The 15,162-nt window shown below is 43.4% G+C and overlaps 1 protein-coding gene across 4 annotated transcripts in view; it reads left to right on the forward strand.

Annotated features, from left to right (window-relative positions):
- The window catches only part of LOC140701302 (glutathione S-transferase Mu 1-like), a 31,848-nt gene that overhangs the window by 10,234 nt on the left and 6,452 nt on the right, over positions 1-15,162 (forward strand). For 2 of the 4 annotated variants that reach the window (XM_072997484.2, XM_072997485.2), the window contains 5 exons: positions 613-694; positions 814-914; positions 1,211-1,306; positions 1,387-1,497; positions 2,854-3,108. In XM_072997484.2, the coding sequence (XP_072853585.2) occupies positions 613-694; positions 814-914; positions 1,211-1,306; positions 1,387-1,497; positions 2,854-2,949 (486 nt within the window). In that variant the 3' untranslated portion in view covers positions 2,950-3,108. Of the gene's footprint in view, positions 1-612; positions 695-813; positions 915-1,210; positions 1,307-1,386; positions 1,498-2,853; positions 3,109-6,065; positions 6,225-8,794; positions 8,874-10,637; positions 10,698-14,469; positions 14,535-15,162 lie in introns of those variants that run through there. The other 2 variants (XM_078392769.1, XM_078392770.1) reach the window with 2 other exon arrangements.

Consider the following 15,162-nt stretch of genomic DNA (forward strand, 5'->3'; position numbering starts at 1 on the left):
GGTGTGTTCTAAGTCCAATGTGTGGATGCCATAATTTGATTGAAACCAAACTACCCCCAAAAAGATACAAATAGTGAGCTATATACTTGTCTGGACAGGCCCTTAGCTACATCCTGCAGGGATTACTATAATGTGCTACATATGGGGCTATCTTAGAAAAGTATTTGGAAATTTAACTTGGTCAGAAACACCAACAGGCTAGAGAAGAACTGCTGGCTTCTATGAAGAAGCTATAACTGATAAGCTAGGAGCATGTTTTGCCCTTTAAAAAAAAACCCCACCTGCGCAGTTAGAAAACCTGCCTTTAAAACCCCAGGGTGACTGTAGTTTAAAAAAAAAGCAGCTTTGCCAAGTTCTGCCACTGAGTTAGTTGCTGGTAATTGCTTGTTTAATTACTATTGATTAAAGCAAATCCAGTGCCAAATTATGTTGCTGGTACCGTGATCTGCATCCAGCAGTGTATTACTACTTCTTTCCATCTCTGTTCAGAAAACTGTCAGATTGGCACTGCCCTATATTTTATTCTAAGGAAGTTGGAAATCGTCTGGTGAAGATGACTTGGTGATGGAATTAACTTAGAATTTCACCTTTATTCTCCTTCTCTTTTCCTAGCTTCCTTATCTAATTGATGGTGAGAGAAAAATTACACAGAGCAATGCCATCCTGCGGTACCTTGCACGCAAGCATAAGATGTGTGAGTGGGTTTTCGCATCAATGATAATTTGGATGTGGGCTGAAAATCAAAGCATACTATTGCCAAAGAGTTGGCTAGAAGGAGATTCTTGATCTTCCCTGCATCTTCTCTCGACACAGGTGGTGAGACTGAAGAAGAAATGATCAGAATAGACATGCTTGAGAACCAGGTCATGGATTTTCGAATGGCCTTTGCAAAAGTGTGCTACAGCCCAGATTTTGTGAGTTTTATGTTTTCCTTCCAAAATGGATCAGATAAGGAATTTGGCAGCCGATCTGAGAACCATTTGGGGAGAGATATTAAGTGAGTGGCTTGGGGAGACAACACCAACAGAAGGCTTAGCAAATAATCCTTTCTTCCTGTACTCCTGAGATTGGGAGGGGAATTTAATTCATGTTTTTAGAGTAAATGCTGGGGAATGGTGGCTTAGGAATGGGCAGTACTAGTAAGTTTGAGGTTTCCCAAGAGGTTAGCTGGAAATGAGCCAGTATATCACATTCCCCAATCTATTTGCAGGAAAAACTGAAGCCTGAATACTTGGAAGAACTTCCTGGGAAGCTGAAGCTCTTTTCCCAGTTTCTGGGGGACAGGAAATGGTTTGCAGGAAATAAGGTATGTAAGTTGAGTCAGATGGAACCTTATCTTCATCTCAGGTTTATGATTAAAATGCTTTTCCTTGTTTAATTTCCTAGGTCACCTATGTGGATTTCCTTGCCTATGACGTCTTGGATCAGCAGCGGATGTTTGAGCCGAAATGCTTCAATCAGTACAAAAACCTACAGGATTTCCTTGACCGCTTTGAGGTGAAATTTCTGATGAGCTCCAGATTGGAGCATTGGAGGCATTGTTCTGATACCATTGGGGAAAAGAATGCAATCCTCACTTCAACTAAGCTTTCCAACAATCTTCCACCATGTCACCTGATTCCCTTTCTCCATATGTGTCTTTCTGCTGAGAGCCTAACTTGGTTTTTTAAATTTAGGCAGGGTTAGGCAGCTCTTCATATGTTTTGTAAGGTAAAGGTAAAGGTTCCCCTTGACAATTTGTCCAGTCTAGGGGATGGTGCTCATCTCCGTTTCCAACCCATAGACCTAGCGTTTATCCGAAGATGACTAGACACGGAACGCCGTTACCTTCCCACCGTGGTGGTACCTATTTATCTACTCACATTTTGCATGCTTTCCAACCACTAGGTTGGCGGGAGCTGGGACAAGCGATGGGGGTTCACTCGGTTGTGTGTTCTTACGACTGCAGGTCTTCTAGCCTTGCAGCACAGAGGCTTCTGCAGTTTAACCTGCAGCGCCACCACGTTCCTCATACGTTTTGTACTAGAACTTATAATGATCAGCCAAGATGGAGGAAGAGCCAGTACCAACTGGTTTCAGAGCAATGCTAATGGAATAGCCCCACTTCTCTTCTGTTCTGAATGTTGCTTGGAAGCATAATGTTATAAATAATGAGTTATTTTTAATTAATTTCTTTTCCAATAATTAAACCATAAGTAAGTTGCATTATGACTGTAAGGTATATAGAGATGACATTACATCTTTTACAGTGCAATTTTTTAAAGTTGCCTTTTATGGTTGCAAGGGGGTTTTGTTTTAACTTCCTAGGTTTATTTCTACGGTGGTCCAGTAGCTTGTGGTATTCTGATGCTTCCTAGCTAGTAATAAAATGTAACCCTTTAAATTACTCTGAAATAATGGAGAATAAAAGTTTAAAAACGCAACAGTAACTAACAACTTTGAGGGCCGGGGGGCTCAAAACTGTTACAAACTCCCAGCTTAAAAGTAACTTTCCAGGGTCTATAAAAGGGACTAGTAGGAATTGCCTAAAACCTAAACTCTGGTTCACTAGATCATAAGAGTATTATTGGGCTACTATGGTGTTCATGCTGGGCTCTCTGTGGGCAGTTACGAATACAGGGGGCAGGTGATTGGTCTGTCTAACCGTAATGTTCATGAACCTGACTGGCAGTAGTTTTTACACGGTTCCAGGCAGGATTCCTTCCTGGCTCTGCCTGGGGAAGCAAGCTACAGTATTGAATTTCAGACCCTGAAGCATAGCTAGCACACATACCTATGTACTCTTAAAATTCACAATGTGCAATGACATTGGTTGCTAATAAAAACCCATATTGTTGTTGCATGTCTCTCTAGGCCTTGGAGAAGATTTCTGCCTACATGAAATCCAGTCGTTTCATGAAAAGCCCCGTCTTCTGGAGGGTTGCGAAGTGGAGCAACAAGAAAGAGTAGAGGAGACCAGGAATCTTGCAGGGCTGACAATGAGAAAGTACCAATGAGTGACTTTGAATTATTTACATGTTTACCATGCCATGGCTCTGACAGCCCAAACTGAATTTTACAATACAGCGGTTTGAATGCCCAAATAAATTGTGAGAGAATATTGAAAAATGGTCTTGGCTTCTTGATTTCTCAGCCTATGATCTCAAATTGTCATTAGGATCTATTCTCTCTTCCGCAACACATATCCTTTGCGACAGGAGTCCAATACTGCTAAACCAAAGGACAACAGCTACCTTCCAATGAGAATAGAAATGGTTCTGAGTGATATCTGGCTTCAAAAAGTAAATTCTGATGGGAAGAACCATCTCTTTCACCACCAACATCATTTCACGTAATCATACTACATTCTTTAAGTCAGAACCCCACCCCACCCCCATAGCTTCCACTGTATGGCTCTTTAGCCATGGTCATTACTTCCTGAACTTCCTTTCTGAATGCCCTTCAGCAATTTAGCTGAGCCTCTGTTAACATGGTTTTGAGTAGATCTAAGCATCATGAAGAAAACCACCTTTCTGTCTTGGTTTTTCAACTGTCTGTTTACCAGTTCCTTTATTTTAGGGGTGGAAATCCTTTATTGAAATCTAATAGGATTGTTTTGGAGTTTCTCCATGTTTTCCCTTCAGAAATTACAGTAGGACTACAGTGTCCATGTGGATGCTGGAAACTGTGGATAATAGCAAACCCACTATATAGCATGGTTTCTGGTTCCCTCTAGTGGCTTTTCTGGTAGTACATATTCAAAACACTTATTCCCAGGATTTTTTATTTAATATTTTCAGGCAGTGGATAAATGAAACTGTGGATTATGATCCCGTAGATAGGGGAAATCCTCCTGTACTTCTAATAGCATTGTAACAAGGTCCTAATTGCTTCAGCCATACAGCAACACTTGGCTCTTTTGGACAATATTCTAGATGAAGTCCATGTTCCTCTGTGGCCAGTTTCCAAAGGGTAGCTATATATATAAACCCTCCCCATTGCCATAACTAAATCTGGCTGTTCAGCTGGTGTTTTTTTTTTTTTTTTTTTTTTTTTGAATACACCTCAGGGTCTTTTTCAAACTGTGCTTGGTCCTTTGAGGCAGTGATCCCCATCCTTTTTGGGACCGTGGACTGGTTGGGGGTGGGTGGGCTCTGTGTGCGGGGGGGGCAGTGGCACCCCCTCGCTCACAGAGGGTGTGTTACGGGAGCTTGACACACCACTGTGTGAGCACAACACGCTCCCTGTATGAGTGTGACACTCCCCCTGCACGGGGGGGTCGGAGATCCATCTCCGCAGCCCAGTTCTGGGAAGCCCATGGACTGGCACTGGGCCACAGACCAGGGGGTTGGGGACCCCTGCTTTGAGGAATAAAACACCTGCAGCCAATAATTTGTTCACTCTTTTTATTCACTTGATGGTGTACTAACAATAGGAAGGGCAACAGAATGTTTAAGAATCCATTATTCTTCCTGGCATGTACCTAGCATGCTCAAGAATTATAAGAGATGAAATAATAGAAGTTTGTGAGCATGTGTGCTGGAAGTCTATAATTAACAAATAAATGCTCTCCAAAGAAACCGAGGAATATTAAGGAATCCTAAGGGGCTGACTGAACTGGCGCCCCAAATACCCTTATCTATGTTCAGTAATGATTAACGCACGGCTGTTCCAAACGAGAGCTCAGAGTCTCTGCCTCTTCACAGTTTAAGCAAAGTCCAAAGAGCCTCTCGCTCAAGCTCCTTGCACTGCCCAATTTGATTGTGCAGTTGTACACATTCCAACATCAAAGGGGCCATGTTAATGTTTCACTTTCCCCAGAACGGCTTGTCCATCTTAAGTAAAACGCTTTTCTCTCGGACCTCTTGGGGGATCAGGGCCGCACGGTGGGTGGGCCATTTTAATTCCACCATTCCACATTCATGGGCAGCTTTCCAAACTTTGCTCCCTGCCCCGCCCCCCTTTCAGAAGAAAGAAAAATACGGCGGTGGGCCTTTAAATATTAAAATGAATCATTACTGCTGACCTGCAGAGGCTCCCAATTGCTTCTTAAGGCCCTTAAGAAGATTAAATTGTGATAAGGTGGATGGATGTGCTTTTGAACAGAAGGTCTAGTTTAATGGTTGGAGTTCAACCTTTTTTAGATATAGTATGCTCCTCCTAAAAGACAAAGTTTATAGTTTCAGAGTACTCTGGGACTGTCTGTTATCTCTGAACCCTCTGGTGCAGGTAATGGCAAGGAGCACATTGGCATGTTTAACAGGGCAACTGTAACCATATTGGATGACAGGTCTTTTCATGGATCCAGTATCTCACAGTATTAAGTTAAATTGTGAATGTAGTCTTTGATATCGGTACACTACTATTACCAGATTTTTATCCGATCAAAAGGTCCCCTAAGAGATTGCACACAGCAATTCAAATACCATGTGACTTCCATGTGACTTCAAACTGATTCCAATAACGTTGCTGCTGCAAAAATACTGAAATAAAGTAGGACCCTCTTACCCATAGCATCAGTATCCACTGAGTCACTTATTCACAATCTGAAAATATTAAAAATATTGAAAGATCCAGAAAAAAATATATATTAACATGCATTACCAGCAGCTGCGATATCCCTCCCAGCTAATTTTGTCGCCACTCCACCGCTGCCATCCCCGATTTAGGAAATGCTGTATAGAGTGAAAGACTGCAAAATCCTTCACCTCATCTAAAGTCTTCCTTGCAAAGAAACCATTTAGAGTTTTTTTGGGGGGGATGCTACGAAATGGGTCCGATTCGTAGCTAAAAGAGCTCAAACAAATCTCCTACGCTCCCGGCGTTGACTGAAGGGGTCTGGATTTGGACACCGTCGCTCGGGCAATCTGTGAAAGGCTTCCCTTGTAACAGGTTCCGGGCGAGGGAGGGGCGGGCTAGGCAGCAAATCGTTAACCGAGCCCGTCAATCGTAAACCGAGAATCCGGGCGTCCCGGACACGAGCGGCGCGCGAGGGAGGTGGGCGGGGAAGGTCGGCCCGGGCGCCCATCCCAGGAGCCCGAGGGCAATTTGGGGGGGCGGAGCCCACCCCCGGATCTCTGAGCTGGCGCCGGACCTGATTGGGCGGCCGGGCGGGCGAGCTCCGACAGCTCGGATCCCAAGCCAAGACCAGATTCTGCCGGAGTCGCTCCAGAGCAGCCCGGGACGTCGGAGGTCGCAGCGCTAGGAAGATGGGAATCATCCTCGGCTACTGGGATATCCGTGGGGTAAGTCTGCGGGGGCGGCCAGAGTGGGCAGGTTCTCGACCAGTGGCGCTCCGTCTCTTGCAAGAACCGCGAAGGCTCCTTGGAGGGGCAGAGGATGCGTGCCCGCCTCGGACAGGCTGCCAGCCTCCGAGGCAGACGTGCAACAGGTAGAGCTTTACGACCATGCCGCGGCGGCGGATGGCGAGGAAGGGGACGGGAGTTCCACTCTGCAATCGATGTGTTTTTCTCGGCGTGACGGCGAGCCTCAGTCCGGGAGGAAGGCGTCCCACCCAAGTTTGGGAACCTCTAACCTAATCCAAAGGCAACAGAGCTCTGGTGGAGGTGTCCGTTGCCCTCAACCAAGTGCCCCTGGCCTCCACACGATGTCTTTAAAAGAAAATGAGAGATTTCTGATCAGTGCTGGGACAGTTCTGCTAGGGTACTATACTTAGGAGGATTAAAGAAGTAGAAGGAGAGAAGTTGAAATTGTCAGTTAGCACCTTGATAGCACCTTAAAGCAGTTTCTGCTTTTGGAGCTCTGTGCAAACCAAGACGTTGGCCCTGCTAACTCCTGCAAATTGTCAACTGGATGACTATAGTGATTCATCTGGGAAAGCCCAAATAGATAAAATTGCATTTTCTTTGCTGAGTAGTTACACCCTTAGTTTCCCGGCTCAGGGTGTACATTAGAGATGGGGGTATTCGTATTCGAATACGAATATCCACACACAGGTGGAAATAACGAGGGTCCGGCCCTATGGTGCCAGATTGTCCACTCACAATTTTGCCACTGATGTGAGCTTGTTGGACCTTCCTGTTGCGCCATTGTCCAAAGTCATTTACCCAGTCCTGGCAGGAGGCGTGATGACAAGCTTCTTTGCTAGGTCGGAGAGTAGCTAATCCATTGCAGAGAACAGCACGATAGGAAGCCTCTGTCAAGCCGGTGGCAGCGTTGAAATTGTGAGTGGACAATGGGATGACCCCTCATTATTTCCACCTGTGTAGGTATATTTGTACTGTATTCATATACGAATACCCTCATCTCTAGTGTACATCATCCTGGATTTGCTAATTCTCTATTTCACAATAATTCTTGCTAAGGTAGCAAGCCTGTTGTAAGGTAGAGCAGCTTAACTACTACCCTGAGAGGTTGTCAGGAGGAGGATGCAGTTGAGTATTTTTCCATGTATAAGACCCCCCTTTTCTAACACAAAATTAAGAGATCTAAGCAGGGCTTAGCAAGTAGAAGGGAAAAGTAGGGATCAAGCACTTTGATGATTCCTGCTTTCCCCCTCCACTTCCTTGTGAAGAAAGTGTTTTCGTCTTCCTCTTTCTTTGCAAGAAATGTTTAGATTAAAAATTGAGGGTCGTCTTATACATGGAAGTAAGGAGAGGGAAAGCAGGAATCATCAATGTGATTTGATTCCTGTTTTTCCCCTCCACTTTCTTTGCAAAGTACTTTCTCCTTACTTCCGTGTATAAGACGACCCTCAATGTTTATCTAAAAATTTTAGGTAAAAGTATCATTTTATACACAGAAAAATATAGTAAATCATCTGCTTAAAGCCATGTAGGAAGAGGTTACAAGCAGTTGCCTCCTGATTTATACACCACAAGGAGTCTTGCAACACCATCTAGCATGAGGAAATTTTTTATCATGGTGTAAGCTATTGTCAGGTACAGCCTCTTTCATCTGATACTGGGCTGGAGTCCACAAAACTAATATGATACTAAAATATTGAGTGATAGCCACCGATGGTATTTGCTAGTCTTGTCTGCTGTAGATGTAATTTGTCACTACTGTGGCTGGTGACTGCTCTCAAGAATGCAGGAGCCCCACAAAACCAAAGTTTTGTATTTTGCTGTACAGTGGGGTCTTGACTTAAGAACGGCTTGAGTTAAGAACATTTTGACTTAAGAACCACTCTCATAGGAAAATATTGACTTGACTTACATACTTAGATTTGAGTTAAGAACTGGAAAAAAACCACGTGGGAGGCAGGGAAAGTGCAAAATTTGAACTTTCAGTTAACTGTTGGCCAGTGAAAAGGGTGCCTGTCTGCTTCCTCACTCCTCCCAGCGTTTAGAGAGTGGATTGGGAGACAGTCTTCAGACTGCCTGGTACTGTACTGCCTGGACTGTATTTTCCCTGCCTTCCCTGAACCTTTCTTGACCTAAGAAAAAAAGAAACAAAATATCCCCCTCTAGTGGTCGAAGGCAGAATAGCAGCTTCCCATTAGTTTCTATGGACGGAAAAGAGCAGATACGGATCAAATGGTTTTCAATGCATTCCTATGGGAAATGCAGATTTGACCTGAGAACTTTTTGACTTGAGAACCGCCTTCCAATACGGATTAAGTTCTCAAGTCAAGACCCCACTGTATTCCTGTATTTTGCTGCCACCAAAGTTGATAAGTTATCTGTGGGAAGAGGGACAAAAAGGACATTAGCGCAGTACCTCCCTCCCACTTATGTTCCCCAGCAACTGATACTCAGAAACATGCTGTGCCTTTGGAACCGGACATAGTAGACAAACATGGTCTAGTAGCCATCTTACCCTTCCATTAACTGTTTCTCTTGCCTTCCTATAGCTTGGCCATGCAATCAGACTACTTCTGGAATACACAGAAACTCCTTATGAGGACAAACAGTATAGTGTTGAAAGAAAAGGTAAGGAGCTAATAGGGACTCCCAGGTCAAGAATGATGGTCTGCCTCGGCTCTGGTTATCAAATGCTGGTAGAGTGGGGAATTGACTTCATGCTTCCCTTGCGACGGTCAGGGGAATTTGCCTCACCCTTTTCAGAAACAATGGGTGTGGCTAGATGGCCAAATATCCCAGCCTGGGCCAGGCTAGATTGTGCTAAATACGGTTGCTTTGAGATGTTGTGTGTCATTAGGGGCAAACGTTGCATCCACATGCAAGGACTGTGGGAAGTGACACTATATCTCAAGTAGTAAGGAGAGTCCTAGCATGGTGGTTAAAATGCAGTACTGCAGCCAATACTGTGCTCATGACCAGGGATTCAGTCCCAGGTAGTCAGTGGCCTTTTGTGTGTTTTTGAAATGTGCATCCAAGTATCTCTCACCATTAGCTAAGCTGGCTAGGGCTGAAGGGCTCTGCAGTCCAATTTCATCTGGAGAGCCAGAAGCTGCCCACCGCTAGTTTGGACAAGAGCCCTATACCGGCATTGGACCTGAAACAATGGAGATTCTTTAAAAAGCCTTGGGAGCAGGGGTGCACAAGTATGCGTCCCTTGGTGTCCCTTCCCCCCCTTTCCCTTGAAGTCTCCAAGACTTCACCATATGAAGAAGAGACCACATATGCACTTGGCTCAACATGCTTACAGTTTTGATGGGATTGGAACCTCTTCTGATGACTCAGCACTGCAAGTACATTGAGTTGTAACAGTCTCTGTTTCAGAACTTTGCACTTGCTACTTCCCAAGGATGTCCAGGTGAGGAGAGGGTGTCGGGTGGATTTTTTATACGTCCCCTTGTCAACCCACACTTCAAACACAATCTGGATTCAGATTGCAATGCCTGGAGAGGGCCACTGTGTCTTTTAAAACACATTGTCTGATTGAATAGTCATGCATCAGGATGAACAATTCCTCAATTGCTAGTGTTTACTGCTTTCTGCCAACTGAGACATGTGGAAAAGTACAGTATAAGACCTGTTTTAACCCCTTGCCCTCTGATGGATTGATCTCTCTTCTGCAATGACCTTTGAGCCTCTGCCACAGTGTACTTCTGACTTACCCCAGAGTCAAAAGTAATGTAATATCTTTGGAACTAAAGCAACTCCCTTGAACAGCTGAAACTATTCTTCGTCTTAGTCTCCTTCCGCTTCCTGAGTATACATGGTAATGAAGAGATAGCAGAGAACACAAACTCTCCAAAAAATATTTTGACTCATTTGGGAAGGTTTTGAAGCGATTCCTATTGTTCTACTTGACTGGTGGGAAGAGGGATCAAGTCTTAATGCAACTGCTGGTTCTGATCTTCTCTGACAGGAACAGGTAGAAGACAGACAGCAACCCACAAAGAGACCATTGGCCAATTTCTGCTGGGTATCTAGGAAATGGGGTTTGTTTGTTGGGATTCCTGTAAAGAAACTGACTGCAAGACTTTGGAAGGCCAATGCATTAGAATGTGGAGTCATGTTCAGTGCTTGAGATGGTTTGATCCTCTCTGTGGATGGCTGCTGACAGTGGCCCTGTTAGACCCATCAGCTGGCTCTGTGATATACAGATCTCGCGCAAAGTCTCGGTTTTGAGAGTGGTGCCACTGGGGTTTTCTGGGCCCAGTTCACTGTATGTGAATTCAGCCTTTTGTCCTATCAGGAAAAAGTAGCACAATTTTCCAAATGCCACTTTATATTATAGATACAGATTATTACCATTTGAGTATAAATATAATATATCTCACATAGGAAGGAAGAGTGGGACCAGGCCAGATGTCATACAAACTCGATTTGGGCCTCTTACCATTGGTAAGTATAAAACAGAAATGGAAATCTGTCTTGTCTATAAAAGGTCATAGAGAGAGGTGGAAGCTAGTTGATTAACCAGGGATAGCACACAAGTAATATGCTGTGTGACAGGCAAAATATCAATAGGTGAGACTTTCCAATTATGGTGTTTTCAAGGGTTGCCATAAATAAGAATTAACTTGACAGCACATGATGATGATGATCAAAGGCAGCTTAAACAGTTAAATTTCTGCCTGCCACACAACTGCTAAAGGCACAAGAGATCTGGTGTATTCCACATCCGTCTCAAGTGAGCCCTGTTCTCCATCCTCTGAGTAGTATTTCTTTTTTTAAAAAGGATGCTTAGTGCTGTTTTGATCACAGCTGCCCTCCTAACCCCATTCTCAGATCACACTGACACTAGATTTTAGCAACTTCCTAATCAACAAACAAGTCTTTTAATGATATTAACCACCATGGTATACTCATTTTTTCAAATTTACATATTACCTTCACCATGCCTTGGGTCCTTTTCAGGGAGAAAGATGGGGTAAAATATTTTTAAATAAATAAATAAAAATTAAAATAAAATAAAATAAAATAAAATAGCATTGGATTATCCAGTAGGCTTGTTGTACATTAGATCAGTGGTTCTTAACCTGGGCGATAATGCCCCCCAGGGGGCGATTTCATTTTTCAGGGGGGCGGTAGAACGAAAAGGGGCGGCGTGGGGGCGCTGGAGCAGAAGGGGGGCGGTAGGGGGGCGCTGGAGCAAGCCAGACCTGTGAAGATGGCTGCAGCCTTTTTACAATGTGCATGAATATATATTTTCCTCCAATCTTAATTTAGTTTCAGAGTTTTCATCTTGAAATTTTTAGTACCTGCATTTTATGCCCTTTTTATATTTCTTTTTGAGTCTTAACATTCGCTTGCAACTAAATCATTAAATGTTACTTTTTGGGGGCATTTCATTTTCTTGGAATTGAATTTTGTTTTCAGGGGTCATTGGATTTAAGTGTCTTAAACAAACAAACAAACAAACAAACAAATAAGATATAATAAGAAATAAGAGGGGGGCGATGATGACTTCCTCAATGGCTCAAGGGGGCGTTTCTTTCAAAAAGGTTAAGAACCACTGCATTAGATCCCTGACTTATGATAGCTCTATATGTAATCTCTGGCTTTTGCAACCCTTTTAACAGTAAACAGAACTCCAAAGTAATGTCCAAAATGTTGTATTTATTTATTTATACCCCGCCTATCTGGTCAATTACGAAATAGCAGAGAGGAGAAGGGAAACAAAATGGAAGGGAGATAGGGAAAGTTATAGAAAACTGAATGCAGACTTCCAAAGAATAGCAAGGAGAGACAAGAGGGTCTTCTTAATTGAACAATGCAAAGAAATAGAGAGGAAAAAATAGGAAAAACCAGAGATCTGTTTAGGAAAATTGGAAATATCAGAGGAACATTTTGTGCAAAGATGGACATGATAAAGCACAAAAGTGGGAGGGACCTAACAGAAGCAGAAGACATCAAGAAGAGGTGGCAAGAACACATAGAGGAATTATACCAGAAAGATTTGGATATTCCGGACAACCCAGATAATGTGGTTGCTGACCTTGAGCCAGACATCCTGGAGAGTGAAGTCAAGTGGGCCTTAGAAAGCTTGGCAAACAAGGCCAGTGGAGGTGATGGCATTCTACTTGAACTATGTAAAATCTTGAAAGATGACGCTCTTAAGGTACTACATTCAATATGCCAGCAAGTTTGGAAAACTCAACAGTGGCCAGAGGACTGGAAAAGATCAGTTTACATCCCAATCCCAAAGAAGGGCAGTGCCAAAGACTGCTCCAACTACCGTACAATTTCACTCATTTCACATGCTAGCAAGGTTATGCTCAAAATCCTGCAAGGTAGGCTTCAGCAGCATATGGACCAAGAACTCCCAGAAGTACAAGCTGGATTGCGAAGGGGCAGAGGAACTAGGAATTGCTAACATGTGCTGGATTATAGAGAAAGCCAGAGAGTTCCAGAGAAACATCTACTTGTGCTTCATTGACTTTGCAAAAGCCTCTGACTGTGTGGACCTCAGCAAACTATGGCAAGTTCTTAAAGAAATGAGAGTGCCTCACCACCTTATCTATCTCCTGAGAAACCTATATGTGGGACATGAAGCAACAGTTAGAACTAGATATGGAACAACTGATTGGTTCAAAATTGGGAAAGGAGTACAACAAGGCTGTATATTGTCTCCCTACTTATTTAACTTATATGCAGAATACATCATGCGAAAGGCTGAACTGGAGGAATCTCAAACCGGAATTCAGATTGCCGGAAGAAATATCAACAACCTCCAATATGCAGATGATACCACTCTGATGGCAGAAAGTGAGGAGGAATTAAGGAACCTTGTAATGAGGGTGAAAGAGGAGAGTGCAAAAAATGGTCTGAAGCTCAACATCAAAAAAACTAAGATTATGGTCACTGGTCCCATCACCTCCTGGCAAATAAAAGGGGAAGATATGGAGGCAGTGACAGATTTTACTTTCTTGGGCTCCGTAATCACTGCAGATGGAGACAGCTGCCCCTTAATTAAAATACACCTGCTTCTTGGGAGGAAAGCGATGACAAACCTTGACAGCATCTTAAAAAGCAGAGACATCACCTTGCCAACAAAAGTCCGCATAGTCAAAGCTATAGTTTTTCCTGTAGTGATATATGGAAGTGAGAGCTAGACCATAAAGAAAGCTGACTGCCGAAGAATTGATGCTTTTTTTTTTTTTTTTGGACTTATATACCGCCCCATAGCGCTACAAGCACTCTCTGGGCGGTTTACAATTTTTTAATTATACAGGCTAGACATTGCCCCCCCAGCAAGCTGGGTACTCATTTTACCGACCTCGGAAGGATGGAAGGCTTTTGAACTGTGGTGCTGGAGGAAGTTCTTGAGAGTCCCCTGGACTGCAAGCAGAACAAACCTATCAATTCTAAAGGAAATCAACCCTGAGTGCTCACTGGAAGGACAGATCCTGAAGCTGAGGCTCCAATACTTTGGCCATCTCATGAGAAGAGAAGCATCCTTGGAAAAGACCTTGATGTTAGGAAAGTGTTGAGGCAAGATGAGAAGAGGATGACAAAGCATGAGATGGTTGGACAGTGTCATCGAAGCGACCAACCTGAATTTGACACAACTCCGGGAGGCAGTGGAAGACAGGAGGGCCTGGTGTGCTCTAGTCCATGGGGTCACGAAGAGTCGGGCACGACTAGACAACTAAACAATGACGACATTCTCTTATACAGGATCTTTTCCTGCAATTTCCTCCCTCTTCTTGTTGCCTTCCTCACTCCTTCCAGTGTAACCACTAACAGATTTTTCTGTTTCTCCTCCCCACATCTCCATTTCAACATGATTTTGGCATCAGCACAGCTGGGAGAAAATAGAGGGGGCCCCTGTCCTGCCTGCCTGTTTGCCCCGTGATTTAGGCCTTGAATGAAAGTATGGTGGGGACTGAAAGAGCGGGGTGTGGGATAGCTGGGGCTGGCACGCTGCTGCTTTCCAGCCTAATCCGATAACATTTTTTAAAGGAGGGACATGGGTATGGGGCTTGAGATTTATTAAAACAAGGTAAACTATCTTAACTTTTATCTAACAAAAAAAGAATACTCTGCTATGGAACTAACTACTATTTTGGTGTATGTCACTAATTGCTTGTAAAAAGTAACTTCTGAATAAGTTCATCAGGTGCAGAAATGAACATTACCTTCATTGTTTATATCTACTGTATGCTAACAGATCCAGAGTTTGACTTAAGCCAATGGACCAGTGTGAAAGAGAAACTAGGCTTGGACTTCCCAAATGTATGTAGCAACTCTGACATCATCAGCAATATTTCACTGTGGATTGTTGGGGGGGGGAGGCATGGATGTCCTTTTTTGGGGGCTGATCCCTTTGAGAAGGGCAGAATTCACAAAGGATGCTTCATAGCCATGCTAGCTGCATAGTTTCCTTTTGTATGCGTGTAGTTGGAAGCTGATAGATGTGCAATTGTAAACATTGCAAAAATAAAATACCTTATTCTATGTTTCTGTTTACTGAGAAATTTAATATTCCTTTTCCTGTTACAAGGTCTGATCTGGCTATAGTGACAGTTGTCTTAGGGCCTATCCAAATGGGGGGAATTTAGAAATTTGTCTGCTACATACTTTTGTTGCCTTTCTTGCCAGCAGGGGCTCTGAGGAAGTGGCAGTGGCAGGCAGACTCTAAAGCTTGAGGAGAGGCCCAAAGAGAGATATTTAAAATAAGCGACATTGCGAAACAGCAGTGCATTTACCTACCATGGTACACATAGTATTGCCAATGTATCTCATTTATCTAGAGTAAAGCTGCATGAATAGGGAGACATTTTTAAAAATAAAATGGTAGAGAAAATGGAAGGAAAGGAGAGGGTTTCCTCATTGTCCATTATTCATTAAAATGTCACAGCCC

Source organism: Pogona vitticeps, chromosome 4, assembly GCF_051106095.1.
Source record: "Pogona vitticeps strain Pit_001003342236 chromosome 4, PviZW2.1, whole genome shotgun sequence".
Lineage (NCBI taxonomy): Eukaryota > Metazoa > Chordata > Lepidosauria > Squamata > Agamidae > Pogona > Pogona vitticeps.